Here is a 16,670-nt window from a genome sequence, read left to right on the forward strand (position 1 = left end):
TTGGTTTATTGAGATAGCCAGTGAGGGTCTCTATTTCACATTATCTTCTTTGTCATTGGTGGTGTTGTATGCTCTCCGTATCACATCATCTGTATAGAAAATATGTCTGGCAATATGATTTGAGCAGACCAAGGTGTAATGGTTCCATGGTGTAATGGTTAGCACTCTGGACTCTGAATCCAGCGATCCGAGTTCAAATCTCGGTGGGACCTGTCTTTAAGGAGATTAAGGAAAGGAAAGTATGCAATCTCCACGTCCCACTTCATCCCAACCCGAGGTGTCACGGAAGCAGGGCTCCGCCTTGAAAGTTCTCTCCTAACAACTCACAGCAACTAAATACGATGGATGGTTTGCACTCTGGACTCTGAATCCAGCGATCCGAGTTCAAATCTCGGTGAGATCTGCCTTTATGGAGACTAAGGAAAGGAGAGTATGTATGTTGGAAGTCCACATCACCACTCGTGTCACGTCAAGCAGCCTTTCGTGTCCTGTGCAGTGTACTTCTTAGGACGCGCTCTGGTCCCCAGACTTTGCTGTGCAATGACTGCTCTTGACTTTGGCACCACTATTTGATACAGAACTGCAGACATGCAGGCAGCAGCACAGAGGAGGAGAGAGGAGAAACCTTCTGCTTCGAGGGGTTACATCACAACTCACAGCAACTAAATACGATACAGTTCCTGGCTTTCGTGTGATATTTAACGTGGGCAAAAAGTGTTGATGTGCATTTCCGACCCCTCGTTAAACTTCATGTAGAAAACAAAATGAATCGTCAAATATGTGTACTGTACTGCCAAATCTGATTTGATTGGGATAATTCTGAGCTGGGTCCAGCTCTACATGTATGTCTGCTTCATTGCACCTGAAGCAGCTCTGAAATTGTCCTTAGGTAATGAAAGACAAGACTTATCTGTCACAGTTTTCATGTAGAGTAATAATGACGAGAATATTGCTATCAATGCCTGTAGCGTCTGTCATTTTTAATTGGAAAAAGAAAAAAAATTTTTTCCTTCAGATTTTCATATTTTTGAGTCAGGATGGCCGAGCGGTCTAAGGCGCTGCGTTCAGGTCGCAGTCTCCCCTGGAGGCGTGGGTTCGAATCCCACTTCTGACAGTAGGTGTTTTTCACTAGAGCCAGTGCTTGTAACTTGATATTAGGAAGCCAAAGTCAGCAGTTTTCTCACAAACCAGCTGTGGAATGTGATCCAAGACGTCCATTTGCAATAACACATCGCAGTTGAACTCATTAGATATGGTGGTCAGAGGTCACTGTGACCTTGCGTCTGTCTCATTTCTTTCTTTCAAAACTACTTTGATGTGCAAAACATCCGTTGTTAAGTATTAGTTTACTTGGTTTATTGAGATAGCCAGTGAGGGTCTCTATTTCACATTATCTTCTTTGTCATTGGTGGTGTTGTATGCTCTCCGTATCACATCATCTGTATAGAAAATATGTCTGGCAATATGATTTGAGCAGACCAAGGTGTAATGGTTCCATGGTGTAATGGTTAGCACTCTGGACTCTGAATCCAGCGATCCGAGTTCAAATCTCGGTGGGACCTGTCTTTAAGGAGATTAAGGAAAGGAAAGTATGCAATCTCCACGTCCCACTTCATCCCAACCCGAGGTGTCACGGAAGCAGGGCTCCGCCTTGAAAGTTCTCTCCTAACAACTCACAGCAACTAAATACGATGGATGGTTTGCACTCTGGACTCTGAATCCAGCGATCCGAGTTCAAATCTCGGTGAGATCTGCCTTTATGGAGACTAAGGAAAGGAGAGTATGTATGTTGGAAGTCCACATCACCACTCGTGTCACGTCAAGCAGCCTTTCGTGTCCTGTGCAGTGTACTTCTTAGGACGCTCTGGTCCCCAGACTTTGCTGTGCAATGACTGCTCTTGACTTTGGCACCACTATTTGATACAGAACTGCAGACATGCAGGCAGCAGCACAGAGGAGGAGAGAGGAGAAACCTTCTGCTTCGAGGGGGGTTACATCACAACTCACAGCAACTAAATACGATACAGTTCCTGGCTTTCGTGTGATATTTAACGTGGGCAAAAAGTGTTGATGTGCATTTCCGACCCCTCGTTAAACTTCATGTAGAAAACAAAATGAATCGTCAAATATGTGTACTGTACTGCCAAATCTGATTTGATTGGGATAATTCTGAGCTGGGTCCAGCTCTACATGTATGTCTGCTTCATTGCACCTGAAGCAGCTCTGAAATTGTCCTTAGGTAATGAAAGACAAGACTTATCTGTCACAGTTTTCATGTAGAGTAATAATGACGAGAATATTGCTATCAATGCCTGTAGCGTCTGTCATTTTTAATTGGAAAAAAGAAAAAAAATTTTTTCCTTCAGATTTTCATATTTTTGAGTCAGGATGGCCGAGCGGTCTAAGGCGCATGCGTTCAGGTCGCAGTCTCCCCTGGAGGCGTGGGTTCGAATCCCACTTCTGACAGTAGGTGTTTTTCACTAGAGCCAGTGCTTGTAACTTGATATTAGGAAGCCAAAGTCAGCAGTTTTCTCACAAACCAGCTGTGGAATGTGATCCAAGACGTCCATTTGCAATAACACATCGCAGTTGAACTCATTAGATATGGTGGTCAGAGGTCACTGTGACCTTGCGTCTGTCTCATTTCTTTCTTTCAAAACTACTTTGATGTGCAAAACATCCGTTGTTAAGTATTAGTTTACTTGGTTTATTGAGATAGCCAGTGAGGGTCTCTATTTCACATTATCTTCTTTGTCATTGGTGGTGTTGTATGCTCTCCGTATCACATCATCTGTATAGAAAATATGTCTGGCAATATGATTTGAGCAGACCAAGGTGTAATGGGTCCATGGTGTAATGGTTAGCACTCTGGACTCTGAATCCAGCGATCCGAGTTCAAATCTCGGTGGGACCTGTCTTTAAGGAGATTAAGGAAAGGAAAGTATGCAATCTCCACGTCCCACTTCATCCCAACCCGAGGTGTCACGGAAGCAGGGCTCCGCCTTGAAAGTTCTCTCTAACAACTCACAGCAACTAAATACGATGGATGGTTTGCACTCTGGACTCTGAATCCAGCGATCCGAGTTCAAATCTCGGTGAGATCTGCCTTTATGGAGACTAAGGAAAGGAGAGTATGTATGTTGGAAGTCCACATCACCACTCGTGTCACGTCAAGCAGCCTTCGTGTCCTGTGCAGTGTACTTCTTAGGACGCTCTGGTCCCCAGACTTTGCTGTGCAATGACTGCTCTTGACTTTGGCACCACTATTTGATACAGAACTGCAGACATGCAGGCAGCAGCACAGAGGAGGAGAGAGGAGAAACCTTCTGCTTCGAGGGGGGTTACATCACAACTCACAGCAACTAAATACGATACAGTTCCTGGCTTTCGTGTGATATTTAACGTGGGCAAAAAGTGTTGATGTGCATTTCCGACCCCTCGTTAAACTTCATGTAGAAAACAAAATGAATCGTCAAATATGTGTACTGTACTGCCAAATCTGATTTGATTGGGATAATTCTGAGCTGGGTCCAGCTCTACATGTATGTCTGCTTCATTGCACCTGAAGCAGCTCTGAAATTGTCCTTAGGTAATGAAAGACAAGACTTATCTGTCACAGTTTTCATGTAGAGTAATAATGACGAGAATATTGCTATCAATGCCTGTAGCGTCTGTCATTTTTTAATTGGAAAAAGAAAAAAAAATTTTTTTCCTTCAGATTTTCATATTTTTGAGTCAGGATGGCCGAGCGGTCTAAGGCGCTGCGTTCAGGTCGCAGTCTCCCCTGGAGGCGTGGGTTCGAATCCCACTTCTGACAGTAGGTGTTTTTCACTAGAGCCAGTGCTTGTAACTTGATATTAGGAAGCCAAAGTCAGCAGTTTTCTCACAAACCAGCTGTGGAATGTGATCCAAGACGTCCATTTGCAATAACACATCGCAGTTGAACTCATTAGATATGGTGGTCAGAGGTCACTGTGACCTTGCGTCTGTCTCATTTCTTTCTTTCAAAACTACTTTGATGTGCAAAACATCCGTTGTTAAGTATTAGTTTACTTGGTTTATTGAGATAGCCAGTGAGGGTCTCTATTTCACATTATCTTCTTTGTCATTGGTGGTGTTGTATGCTCTCCGTATCACATCATCTGTATAGAAAATATGTCTGGCAATATGATTTGAGCAGACCAAGGTGTAATGGTTCCATGGTGTAATGGTTAGCACTCTGGACTCTGAATCCAGCGATCCGAGTTCAAATCTCGGTGGGACCTGTCTTTAAGGAGATTAAGGAAAGGAAAGTATGCAATCTCCACGTCCCACTTCATCCCAACCCGAGGTGTCACGGAAGCAGGGCTCCGCCTTGAAAGTTCTCTCCTAACAACTCACAGCAACTTCATACGATGGATGGTTTGCACTCTGGACTCTGAATCCAGCGATCCGAGTTCAAATCTCGGTGAGATCTGCCTTTATGGAGACTAAGGAAAGGAGAGTATGTATGTTGGAAGTCCACATCACCACTCGTGTCACGTCAAGCAGCCTTTCGTGTCCTGTGCAGTGTACTTCTTAGGACGCTCTGGTCCCCAGACTTTGCTGTGCAATGACTGCTCTTGACTTTGGCACCACTATTTGATACAGAACTGCAGACATGCAGGCAGCAGCACAGAGGAGGAGAGAGGAGAAACCTTCTGCTTGAGGGGTTACATCACAACTCACAGCAACTAAATACGATACAGTTCCTGGCTTTCGTGTGATATTTAACGTGGGCAAAAAGTGTTGATGTGCATTTCCGACCCCTCGTTAAACTTCATGTAGAAAACAAAATGAATCGTCAAATATGTGTACTGTACTGCCAAATCTGATTTGATTGGGATAATTCTGAGCTGGGTCCAGCTCTACATGTATGTCTGCTTCATTGCACCTGAAGCAGCTCTGAAATTGTCCTTAGGTAATGAAAGACAAGACTTATCTGTCACAGTTTTCATGTAGAGTAATAATGACGAGAATATTGCTATCAATGCCTGTAGCGTCTGTCATTTTTTAATTGGAAAAAGAAAAAAAAAAATTTTTTTTCCTTCAGATTTTCATATTTTTGAGTCAGGATGGCCGAGCGGTCTAAGGCGCTGCGTTCAGGTCGCAGTCTCCCCTGGAGGCGTGGGTTCGAATCCCACTTCTGACAGTAGGTGTTTTTCGCTAGAGCCAGTGCTTGTAACTTGATATTAGGAAGCCAAAGTCAGCAGTTTTCTCACAAACCAGCTGTGGAATGTGATCCAAGACGTCCATTTGCAATAACACATCGCAGTTGAACTCATTAGATATGGTGGTCAGAGGTCACTGTGACCTTGCGTCTGTCTCATTTCTTTCTTTCAAAACTACTTTGATGTGCAAAACATCCGTTGTTAAGTATTAGTTTACTTGGTTTATTGAGATAGCCAGTGAGGGTCTCTATTTCACATTATCTTCTTTGTCATTGGTGGTGTTGTATGCTCTCCGTATCACATCATCTGTATAGAAAATATGTCTGGCAATATGATTTGAGCAGACCAAGGTGTAATGGTTCCATGGTGTAATGGTTAGCACTCTGGACTCTGAATCCAGCGATCCGAGTTCAAATCTCGGTGGGACCTGTCTTTAAGGAGATTAAGGAAAGGAAAGTATGCAATCTCCACGTCCCACTTCATCCCAACCCGAGGTGTCACGGAAGCAGGGCTCCGCCTTGAAAGTTCTCTCCTAACAACTCACAGCAACTAAATACGATGGATGGTTTGCACTCTGGACTCTGAATCCAGCGATCCGAGTTCAAATCTCGGTGAGATCTGCCTTTATGGAGACTAAGGAAAGGAGAGTATGTATGTTGGAAGTCCACATCACCACTCGTGTCACGTCAAGCAGCCTTTCGTGTCCTGTGCAGTGTACTTCTTAGGACGCTCTGGTCCCCAGACTTTGCTGTGCAATGACTGCTCTTGACTTTGGCACCACTATTTGATACAGAACTGCAGACATGCAGGCAGCAGCACAGAGGAGGAGAGAGGAGAAACCTTCTGCTTCGAGGGGGGTTACATCACAACTCACAGCAACTAAATACGATACAGTTCCTGGCTTTCGTGTGATATTTAACGTGGGCAAAAAGTGTTGATGTGCATTTCCGACCCCTCGTTAAACTTCATGTAGAAAACAAAATGAATCGTCAAATATGTGTACTGTACTGCCAAATCTGATTTGATTGGGATAATTCTGAGCTGGGTCCAGCTCTACATGTGGATAGATGTGACTTTCTTGATCACTGACTATTCAGGGGGAGGGCAGAGTTTTATTCATTTGTTCGGAAAAAAATGTTCCATGGTGAGGGAGCAGAGCACACTTAAGTTCCTCTTCAGTTGACAAAGATTGTGTCATATCAAGTAGTCTTTCTTCTTCTGTGCAGTGTGTATAAACCTTTGTTCCTAGTCACTGCTTTTGAGTTTGAAACTACTCTTTGAAACAAAGCTGCAGACAGATACAGGATGGCTGGGCGATCATCAGATTGAAGTCCTCCCTTCGGGGTGTGGGTTTTAATTTAATTCCACATTTGATATTAGCTGTTTTTCACCGGATCACTTGCTTATAACATGATATTGGGAAGGAAATGTCAGCCATTCTGTCACATATGATGAAATACAGTGGTCCAAGTACAGCAGAAGCATTTCACAGCTTGTACAATGTCAACTTATGACATGTTTTCAGGTTTTTGGACACAGTAGACTTATCTGTTGTTGGGTTGTTTGTTAAAAAAAAACCCAAACGGTTCCTTTAAATAAGCAAAGCAGAGTGTTCTGACTCCAGTTGGATGTAACTTACTCATAAAATTGGCTGTGCTTACCTACAGATGTATGAAGGCATATCAGTGTCCAATAAATGTGAACAGTTTCTCTAAAATACTTTAGTCAGTTTACATAGCAATTTACATAGGCTCCGAATAAAGTTGAAGAGCCAGAGATAGAGATTCACCTAAAATACTGTATGAGGAAGCCTACCCCCTGATAAATTAGTTCATTCAGCAAGTTGTATTCACTATTACCAGTAGATGGTAGTATTTGACTTTCATATTTATTGGGAAACCACTGGATTTCGCTGTAAACCTTGTGCTTTCACATGTCTTTGAGGCAAGCCCTTCCATAGCAGAGCTTGACACCCACTCACATGTGACGCTTATAGAAAGAGGAAGAGTGGGCCTGAGCCACAAATAGGAGAAAGACACTTCACACATTTTAATCAGTAGGGTTTCCCTGATGCAAAATCAGTAGTAGATACTGCCCATGACTAAATGAGAACAATTAAAAGGAATATAGTAGAGGGCTTCGGTAAACTTGATTGACACCTCATTTAGCTGTTGGATGGGGAATCCAGGAAAGCCCACATTGATCAGTTTCCAATGAAATGTTTGTTTGGGATTTTTCAATGATTTATTGCTCTTTCTTGCTGACATACTGTAGCTGGAACATTTGTAGTCATGCAGTTTTGCTTTTTCTGGGGCAAGAAGTATTTGTCAGCTACTTCAAAAATTAAGTAACAACTAAGCCACATTTATTTTAATTCAGATTGTTAAACTTGTGCAAAGTACTTGTGTACAGCAATGGAAACATACCACATTATTAATTCATTAAGTATTACCTGAAATCTATATTGAAGTATGTATTTTGCCTCATGCTTTCCCAGTTATATATATTATAGGATTATTTAAACTCATGCATGTTTTTGTTGTTGTTAACTAAAATATAAAGTTTGGGCCAATTTACCTTTGAAAAGCTAATTTTTATAAAGACATGTCTATCCTTAAAGAAACCTAAAAAGATTTAAACAAAAGAAAAAAAAAACCCAAACAAGTTTATTTGCAATTGTTGAAACTGCACACTGTCAACTGCACTTTTTTTTGACAAAATATGACTTAAACAACTAATCCTAGACAAATACATGAAAAAATGGAAATGCTTCTCTGAATTTTTCACCTGAAGTTGATATTATATTTATATTATATTTTTTGCAAAATAGACAAAGTAGCCTGTGACTAAAGCTATCATGCACTTTATACTTTGTACAAAGTAGTTTAAACAATATGAAGTAGTAGGAAGTTTAAAGTAGCATTCAATAGAAATACAAGTACAAGTACTTAAAAACTGTACTTAAGGAGCCGACAGTCGCGCAGAGAATCCAAAAAAAAGATGTGAAAGTGAAACATTTGAACAACACCAAAAATGGTCTCTTGAATGGTTTGTGATTTCTCTGTTTTATCCATGCTTACAACCTGACTCCATGTCACTTTTGATTGATCCACCATTTTGGTCTGGATAATACATTTTAACATCCGTTGGATTTATCGTCATGACATTTAGAACAGGCATTCATGGTGTCGCAGTATGAATCCAACTGACTTTCGGGATCCCCTGACCTTTCCTCTCGTGCCACAACAAGGTTGACATTTGTGGTTTTCACTGAAATGTTCTACAACTGTTGGAGGACTTGCCATGTTACCAATATTTTAGTTTATGACCAAATATCTGCAAAACTAATGACAGTCCCATCATAAAAACAAGCTTGTTTTAGAATGTTATTTTGAGCATGGTGACATTAGGATTCAGCTCAAAGCACCACGGTGCTTAAGTACAGCCTCACAGAGCAGATAGCATGACTGAATCATCAGACTTGATAGTCCCATGCCAGAGTCTATGTGGGTGCATTAAGTGCAGAGGCTGCACTTTCCAGTAGGCTGGGTTTGATTTCTGTATTTACTTCAACAGTAAACAGAGAGAGAGGAACATAAGTGTGCTCTGCTCCCTCACCATGGAACCATTTTTTCCTAACAAATGAATAAAACTCTGCCCTCCCCCTGAATAGTCAGTGATCAAGAATGTCACTTCTATCAAATATCAAATCAAACCCCCCTTGTTGCCTAGTGATTGTGTAATATAGTGTTCCAACATAGCTGTATGACAGTCAGAACGTGAAGTTAGAAAAAGAAAGTTGAGGTGATCTAAAGACTGAATGTGAAACATTCTGACATAGTGAATATTTTAATTTCACAGGAATTTCTCTCAGTTGTGAAGTTTCAAATCTTTCTAAATTACTACTTAAAGTAGAACTGAAATATCACAGACATAATAGGATTATCATGTTATTGCATTTATTGCATAATGACACATTTTCAATCTTTGGGCAATTTCTATGCTTAGTACTAAGGAAAACAGATGTAACACAATTGTTTTTTTCTCTAAATAGCATAGCAGGCCTCATCTCACAGGATGTACAAAACACAAAATAGATATCATATGCATTCAACAGAAGCCTCATTTACATAGCATCATGATGCTATTAATATTCCACAGGAATTAACAAGAGGAAGTCCATTAAGAACTACATATACATGTTTGCATAGTGCACACATACTTTAACAGATAGCTTACATATTTTTAGTGACAGTTTCTTTTTCAACCATTGGACATACTTTCATGAGAAAAAACTCAGCATACATTTAATTACTGTGTTGACTGCTACACTGAAATATAGAACACAGGGAGCTCTGAGAAGTAATACCAATAGCTGACGGTTAATTTTTAATAATACACAATACAGTTCTTTCAGGCACTGTCCTGCAGTGTTGTTGCGTCACATCAGCTAATTTCAGCATCAAGGTTGAGCTATTCCATTCATTACAAGTCATATTGAGTCTTGTAAGCAATTGCAGTTCATCAATGGGCTGTCCACCTGTCTGAAGTATTCATCATCTTCAACAGTTAAGCCATATGTTTTTAAAAAAGGCTTAAAAGTAAATGATCAGTTGGCTTTGATTCAGTTCGGCCACATAAAGGCAGAGCCTTGGTCTGTCGCTAGCCATATTCTGAGGTGGGGGGGCCTGTTACCAGTTTACAATAACCTGACAAGGCCCCCAGGTCAATGTACAAGGAGCCCTTCCTCCTCATGTGGCCAGAGTCCTCAGAGTACAGAGAAGAATCTGCAGGAAAGAGAAAGAAGTACATGTTTACAAAGGGCAAGTATATTATTATGAATTGCTGGAACCGAGTTGACCTCAACATGTAGGTGCTTACCCTGTGTGGTGTCGTGATGCTGGCTCTGCTGCCGTAGTATGATGTGGTTGGCCTCCTCCATGGCTGAGTCAAGGCTCCAGCAGCGCGGCTGATCCTCCCTGGGCGGGTTGATGGCCTCATCCTTCAGCAGTTCGGATGCTGAGCTCCGCAGAGCAGGGTTCCTCTCCAGGGCTCGCTCCAGGAAGGAGCGCATGGTCGGGCTGCAGTCCTCTGCTATGTCCTCCAAAGGCGGGGCCTGCTTGTGGATCTGTTGGGAGAGAGATAAGTCAAAACTGGCATGACAAAACTGAAGCATGAGAGAAAAAAAAGTTACAAAGACAGTTTATGTTTCCAAAAAACCAAAAAAGCCAGCAGGCCACACAACTCATCCAGAAGCTGTGACCCAGTTGTCTTGTCATTGTGAGTAGTGGATTGTAAATGAAGTTTGTTTGTAGTAAAAAGGAACAAGGAAAAGTAGCAAAGCTCAGCCTGTAGCAGCGACTTAACCACGCAGCATTACTTCTCCATGCCAGCAGTTTCATGAGGAAGTGAGTAAATCAAAAGGGCTGATAACCATTTCAAAAACAGAAACAGGACTTCTTGAAAGCCAAGAGCCCATGTAATGGAAAACCTTTCAAAAGAAACAGAGGTAGTGTCTGACTAATTGGGCTATAGGTCACACACTGCAATCAGTCACGTTAAACCTTCTTTTAATCTCATGACACTGTAGGCTGTGGAAGCCCTGAACAAGGTCATGGAAAAGTGTGTCACTTTTAAAACACAGCAAGATACAAGATAGTATTTATCTTGTGGCATGTAATTATGAGTTAATGGTTATTCTACTAGCTCTGAGCAGACGTGATGCTACTTGAAAAACAAAACAAACTGAGATGGATAAAACTTCCTTTTAATATTTTGTTGTTGTGTTGAAGTACATGTAATAATTGACCAGAGAGAAGGTGTTGGAAAATAATTCTAAAAATGTAAAAATGTAAAAAATGTCTAGCGCTTTGCTGCAAATAGATATAGTATAGCTCCTAAATGACATACTGTACCCTTTTTTCAATACAGTGTTACAGTGTCCAATAAATGTGTGTGTGTTTTTAAGACATTTTTACTATACAACCAAAAAATATCAAATTTCTAAATTGGTGTTGACAGAGGAAAAGTCAGTTCAGATCATCAAAGTCTGTTCTGTGAGAATCATGAATGTCTGTGAAAAAATTTCTTTGCAGTCAAACCAATACTAAGAGTATTCCCCTCTTGACAAAGGGGTAGACCAACCGACCAACACAACGGTAAAAGCATGGCTCATAAAAAATTAGTAATAAGTAGTAAGTAGTAAGTACTTACAATGTAGAGGTAGGATGGGTAGGCAGTGCGTGGGTATCTCTGGACCCATGGAGGGCTCCCAGTCTGCATGTGAATGATGGTGGTTCCCAGGCTGTAGATGTCTGTCTTGGTATTATGTCCTCGACACAGAACCACCTCAGGACTCATGTACATCTAAATAAAAAGGAGAGCAACATAAATTGAATTTAATAAAAAGGGCTGAGGAGGATAAAGACAGAAAAAGCAGTTTATTATTTATTGGTTTCCCATTCAAATGTATGTATCAGTGCTTAAAAACCTGTTGCAGTAAAAGGGTTTTTCTGTCTCAACTAACTAGATAACCTTTAGACCAGCGCCATGTATGTCAAGGTAAGGGCAGTGCAGAAGCACATTGGCCTTTGGAGTGTGAAAAGTAAACATACTAAGAGAGTTCATCTCTTTCTCTGCTGGAAATTCCAGCCTGCTCTCCCATGTTAATGTAAGCCTGAGCAGCCCAGTGTATTTGCTAGCTCTGTCTCTTTTATTATTACTGCTGGGTGTCTGCCTTGGGACTTTCCACAAGCCAAGCCTTGAGAGGCCCAGGGTGCATGTGCAGAGACCGATATAGACTGACACACACACACACATAGGTCAAAACATGGGAAAAAATTAGGCAGATGGATGATGGGAGAGAAAGGCACATGAGAACTGTCTTGGATTAATCCTAAAATTTCCCAAAGTGCTAATTATATCCAAACTGAAAGCCCTAAGCATAAGCAAACTATTATTAACATCAGTGAGGTCAATGAGTGTACTAACTGCTCTGCAACAGTGCTTGCCAATCACTGCTGTTCAATCAGGTCGGAAAAGGCAGAGACAAGTGCTGACAAGTCAAAAGACTCTTTAAAACCCTGAGAAAGTCTAGCCTGAGCCATGAGCCATGAAAAGAGTGCTGTTTTTTTTGGTAAAAACACACACTTAAGCTCAGAGGTGAAAAAAAAGTAATGATTTGAACTAGGCACTTAAAACAACACAGAAGACATTGGGTTTATGAGATCAGTTAAGGTGTTATTTTCCTACCTCTGTTCCTCTCAGGTCTCTGGGAATGTATGTATCCTCTGTCATCTGCACCGTCAGACCAAAGTCCACCAACACAGCCTTGTCTGACATCAGGACAATGTTACTGGCTATAGGAAACAGAGAAAATAATAGCTGTCACCGTCTGTAAGAGGCTGTTGTGTACAGTACTTTCAGTGTTTATGCTTTGCTTTGCAGGCTGCCATTTGAGGTTATGACTAGTATTTTTTTAAACACACATATTAAACTGGCTTGCACTCAGTACAATTTCAGCACAGTTAATTCAAGCTACAGTTAGAGCTTGATTTAATTGAACTACTGTCCTTGTCCCAGTACACAAGCACTAGGGGAGGATCGACTTATTGATGGAAGTATGTCTCACTCTGCCACGAATGGTGGCGATATGCCCCCTTTTAGTTAGTTGCTACTGGACCTTCTTCCGATTGACCTATTAGGTCACGTACCAAACAAGTTAGCATACTGCAAATAGGATGAATGAAAACATGGATAACCTTTCGGCATTGTACATTTTGTATGTACTCTACAATTTACTTTACATGTTGATACCTTCATCTTGTTTTTTTTCTTTTCTTTCATTTCTTTCTTTATTTTAATTTTTTGTTTTTTCTGGCTTTCTTCTACAAATCCATGCTGTTCAACTTGTGGGTCAAAGTCCAGTGTGGGGACTACTAAACATGCACAGAATGCCAAGGCCATTTCAGGTCCAATTGAGGCGTATGCATGAAAGAGTAAAACAACCAACAGCTGCAGTATGTAGGTGTGTTAGTCTGACTTCGAGACTTAGTATGACTTCAGTTTGACTAACGTGTTTACTTCTATTTTAAAAGACCAGTTTTAGTGGGACTAATGCAATAATTAGACTTTTTTCTAACATCATGGAAACGTACTGACTGTATGCAATGATCTCAAATAACAAAAGGCCTCTGAAACCTCCCAAGAAGAAGTCAACATGTCACGTGCTTTTAACAGAGGAATTTAAGAGATAATTTGAGGGCAAGCCTTTTGTGAAAAGTCTCATCATTGCACTTTAAAACCTCACCAAGGTATAATTACATATTTTGATCGCAGGCAGGAAACACTTAGAGCCACAGCGACATGTCAGAGGGCCCGGCTGGCCATTGTCGTAAGTCATTTGCTTCCCCAGACCCTGCATTTAACCCTGAGAGTGCATGAGAAGCAGGCTGGAATTTCCAGACACCAAACAGCCTTCAGGCCATGAGGCTGACAAACGGCTGTGGAGAACGCTTTGATCCCCTCAGCACCAGTGACACTCAACCAACATGAAACTACCTCACATCTAACCTCAGCTGAGCCCCACCTACTGTAACTAGCATATTTTCTTGTAATCTAAGTCATTAGCTACCAGACAGTGTGACTGCACTTCCTCAAAGAGTGTTTATCAGACCTTCAGAGGAAGAAATTATATAATACTCAACAATCAAAATGTGTATGAATGTGGTTTGTTTGGTTTGTGGCTGAACTGATTCACCTCTTTCCTCCTTGCAACTTAAGACTTAACGAGTGTATTTGTCTGTGGCTTGACTTTGACGTAAACAAGGTTAAAACTGACATTACACCATTTCCTGAACCATGTTAGCTTACTAAAATGCAGTGCGTAACACCAACAATACCCAAGAAAACTTCTTGTTCTTCTGCTCTTACGTTTGATGTCGTGGTGGATGACGTTGTGCGAGTGCAGGTACTCCAGGCCCCGCAGGACTTGCTTGGTCACCCAGATGATCTCAAACTCTCTCATGGGACCACAGCTGTCCAGCTTCTCCAGTACAGAGCCGCCCTCCCCGGCCTCCATGAACAGGTGGACACTCTGGTCCCAGAGCACAGCACCGTACAGCTCAGCGATGTTTTCATGGCGGAACCGGGCCTGGAACTCCACGTCCGCTGCTTTAAAGTTCTCCATGGGGATCTGTGAGGATGATGATGAGACGTAAACATATGCATCGTCACAGGTCTGTACGGGAAATCTTGTAACTCAGACACCAAGCACAACTGGTGCCAGTAAGCCTTGTGTGTATTTAACAGTGTGTACAATAAACTGTGTCAACTCAGCATTCTGATAATAACACCACACAGGAAAGGAAAAGAGAAAACAAATTCCCTCAGGTGAGGCGTGTTACATCAGACAGATAAGAAAAGAACAGAATGTGATGTAAAAAGTGTGTCAGGAACTTGGGGGAAATCACAGCATGCAGATTTATTGATTTATCATGCATTTCACTTTGTCACAAACATCCAGATGAGACGTGGACAGCTGTTCAGTTTCCACTCTTGCGTTAGTCTTGACCCATTTTGTAAGTTTGTTCCAAAAATACCCTGGTTCTTCTTTAATGTAATAACAGAGTTCCTGTTTTACTTTAAGGGAAATCATGTCAGATGTCATGTTGACTTTAACATTCATCACACAAACACAGGAGTCCTGTGAACAAATGGTACTTGGCAGGTGAAATAGTTGGCACAGAGGGTAAGAGTTTCGAGAAGTCAGCACAGGCTGGATTCCAACTGTTGCTCAGCAGGACTCACCAGTTTGCAAGCCATTCTCTTCCTGGTGGTGGTGTCCTGAGCCAAGTGGACTTTCCCGAATGAGCCCTTGGGCACGAGGCCAGAGCCATGATTCTTGTAGGTCAGCTTCCATGGAAACAGGAGCACATCCATGTTGATCTGGTAGCGGCCTTTCTTTACAGTCATTTCCTTCTGCAAAAAAAAGGTAAGTTAAAAACCATAACATTTAAACACAATTAAAGACTAATTTTTAGGCCCATGATGCAAAAAATATTAATTAAAAAACATCCTCTCACCTTGTTCAGCAGGACGCCCATCTCCTCAGGCAGGTGCTGCACAGCTTCTGCCTTCATGTTGGAGAGAAGGTTGACGAAGGCCAGGAGGTCTGTCGCTGTTCCATATCGAACACCACCAACCCCGTCCACATAGTCCTTCTGCTGACTCCTCACTAAGTCCCCAGCCTCTTCGTTCTCATCCATATCCTCTTGGGAGAGACCTTCCTCCTCGAATGACGAGCCTCCTTCCTCCTCTTCCTCAAGCTGATACAGAGTCTCTGCAGCGTTGATAATATCTTCTATATTCATGTGAGCCAACAGCAGTTCTATTCCATTATCATATTTATAATCCATTTTGATGCTTGTCTTGTGCTGCTCACCCTGAAATGAAACATCAGGAGGTCAGTTTGTGGACATTTTTCTGTTTAGTTCAGACTTCATCAGTGATCAGTCTGTGAATGACTTTAAAAAGCACAGGATGCACAGTTACACTCCACTGAAGCTCTGAGGCTTTGATTCAGCTGGCTGGGCACGCAGCTGGGAGGGGCTTAAAAGACTGTTTTCCAAGCAAATGAGGGAGTTTCACAGTGAAGCCGGGAAGCCCCTGGGAAAGCTTGGACCCCATTTTACATCTATTAAACAACAACTACTTACATTTATAACTTATAGTCTTTGGGCTGTGAATGTAAATCGAGCTCATACAAATGTTACTGCATGCAAATCTTTCTCATCTGCTAGATTCTTTTTTTCTGTCTTGTTTTGTAGAGCCTACCAAACCCCGTGTTAAAAATGGAACAAATAAGCCACAAAATTACATTTCTACATCACAATAAGTGCAAACTCGTTATACCTACTGCTAAACTGATGCTACTGATAAAAATTAATTGTAATAAGCAATAATTCGGCATGTTGTATATACGTAACAACCACTCTAAAATATTTAGCAGCTCTTTTTTATATCAGCAGATTATACATGATATATTCCACCACATCAATTGAGATGTAGTAATGTAAAAAAACACGCCGTACTAACCGTAATCATTGAGTCAGGAGCTTAACGCGACTCTCTTGTCCTCATGGTTTGTCTCCAGCGTCCAGCAGTGACTGACTGCTTGAAAGAGGTCGGGCTGTGTTTAGTAGGAAGTAAACACAGGAAGTGCCGTCTATCAGCGTGTGGGTGGCGTAGGCTTTAATGTCAGGTGCCAGCGCGTTACTCCGCGTAGGTTTCGTTTTCCCTTTCTTCTGTTTTCTCAGATGAAAAAGAAATTTCATGTGGCTTGACTGCTGAAATGTAGGGCATCGTCTTCCACAGAACCGCGGGGTGATTTCCTGTGGGAAAATGTGTTTTGCTGCTTGTTTTATAAATAGAGGTCAAAATAGAAGCGTAACATATTAGAGCGTTTAGGTTTATTAGACATAG

General features: G+C 41.6%; 1 protein-coding gene and 9 non-coding genes across 10 annotated transcripts; 9 read left to right on the forward strand and 1 right to left on the reverse strand.

Annotated features, from left to right (window-relative positions):
- The first annotated feature begins 140 nt into the window (after positions 1 to 140).
- trnaq-cug (transfer RNA glutamine (anticodon CUG)) lies at positions 141 to 212 on the forward strand. The gene has a single exon. It is a non-coding gene; the product is annotated as a tRNA-Gln (tRNA).
- Positions 213 to 1,031: 819 nt separating this feature from the next.
- On the forward strand, positions 1,032 to 1,114 carry trnal-cag (transfer RNA leucine (anticodon CAG)). The gene has a single exon. It is a non-coding gene; the product is annotated as a tRNA-Leu (tRNA).
- A 376-nt stretch (positions 1,115 to 1,490) lies between these two features.
- Positions 1,491 to 1,562, forward strand: trnaq-cug (transfer RNA glutamine (anticodon CUG)). The gene has a single exon. It is a non-coding gene; the product is annotated as a tRNA-Gln (tRNA).
- An 820-nt stretch (positions 1,563 to 2,382) lies between these two features.
- Positions 2,383 to 2,466, forward strand: trnal-cag (transfer RNA leucine (anticodon CAG)). Its single transcript has one exon. It is a non-coding gene; the product is annotated as a tRNA-Leu (tRNA).
- A 376-nt stretch (positions 2,467 to 2,842) lies between these two features.
- trnaq-cug (transfer RNA glutamine (anticodon CUG)) lies at positions 2,843 to 2,914 on the forward strand. Its single transcript has one exon. It is a non-coding gene; the product is annotated as a tRNA-Gln (tRNA).
- Positions 2,915 to 3,734: 820 nt separating this feature from the next.
- On the forward strand, positions 3,735 to 3,817 carry trnal-cag (transfer RNA leucine (anticodon CAG)). The gene has a single exon. It is a non-coding gene; the product is annotated as a tRNA-Leu (tRNA).
- Positions 3,818 to 4,193: 376 nt separating this feature from the next.
- On the forward strand, positions 4,194 to 4,265 carry trnaq-cug (transfer RNA glutamine (anticodon CUG)). The gene has a single exon. It is a non-coding gene; the product is annotated as a tRNA-Gln (tRNA).
- Positions 4,266 to 5,087: 822 nt separating this feature from the next.
- On the forward strand, positions 5,088 to 5,170 carry trnal-cag (transfer RNA leucine (anticodon CAG)). Its single transcript has one exon. It is a non-coding gene; the product is annotated as a tRNA-Leu (tRNA).
- Positions 5,171 to 5,546: 376 nt separating this feature from the next.
- Positions 5,547 to 5,618, forward strand: trnaq-cug (transfer RNA glutamine (anticodon CUG)). The gene has a single exon. It is a non-coding gene; the product is annotated as a tRNA-Gln (tRNA).
- A 3,508-nt stretch (positions 5,619 to 9,126) lies between these two features.
- map3k8 (mitogen-activated protein kinase kinase kinase 8) lies at positions 9,127 to 16,441 on the reverse strand. Its single transcript, XM_042510675.2, has 8 exons — positions 16,284 to 16,441; positions 15,272 to 15,631; positions 14,997 to 15,167; positions 14,121 to 14,382; positions 12,441 to 12,547; positions 11,403 to 11,555; positions 10,071 to 10,317; positions 9,127 to 9,976 (listed from the first exon to the last, which is right to left on the reverse strand). Exons 1-8 carry the CDS (start codon positions 16,290 to 16,292, stop codon positions 9,852 to 9,854), a joined length of 1,434 nt encoding a protein of 477 aa, XP_042366609.1. The 5' UTR covers positions 16,293 to 16,441; the 3' UTR covers positions 9,127 to 9,851.
- Positions 16,442 to 16,670: the final 229 nt, after the last annotated feature.

Source organism: Plectropomus leopardus, chromosome 21 (genome assembly GCF_026936395.1).
Source record: "Plectropomus leopardus strain MGB_pleo_1.0 chromosome 21, ASM2693639v1, whole genome shotgun sequence".
Taxonomy (NCBI): Eukaryota; Metazoa; Chordata; class Actinopteri; order Perciformes; family Serranidae; genus Plectropomus; species Plectropomus leopardus.

Excerpts from the sequence above, each read along its gene's own strand:
- map3k8 (XM_042510675.2), bottom strand. Across the intron at positions 11,556-12,440 it reads GAGACCTGAGAGGAACAGAG|ATGTACATGAGTCCTGAGGT; the intron begins GTAGGAAAATAA and ends CTTTTTATTTAG. Across the intron at positions 10,318-11,402 it reads ACCCATCCTACCTCTACATT|ATCCACAAGCAGGCCCCGCC; the intron begins GTAAGTACTTAC and ends CTCTCCCAACAG.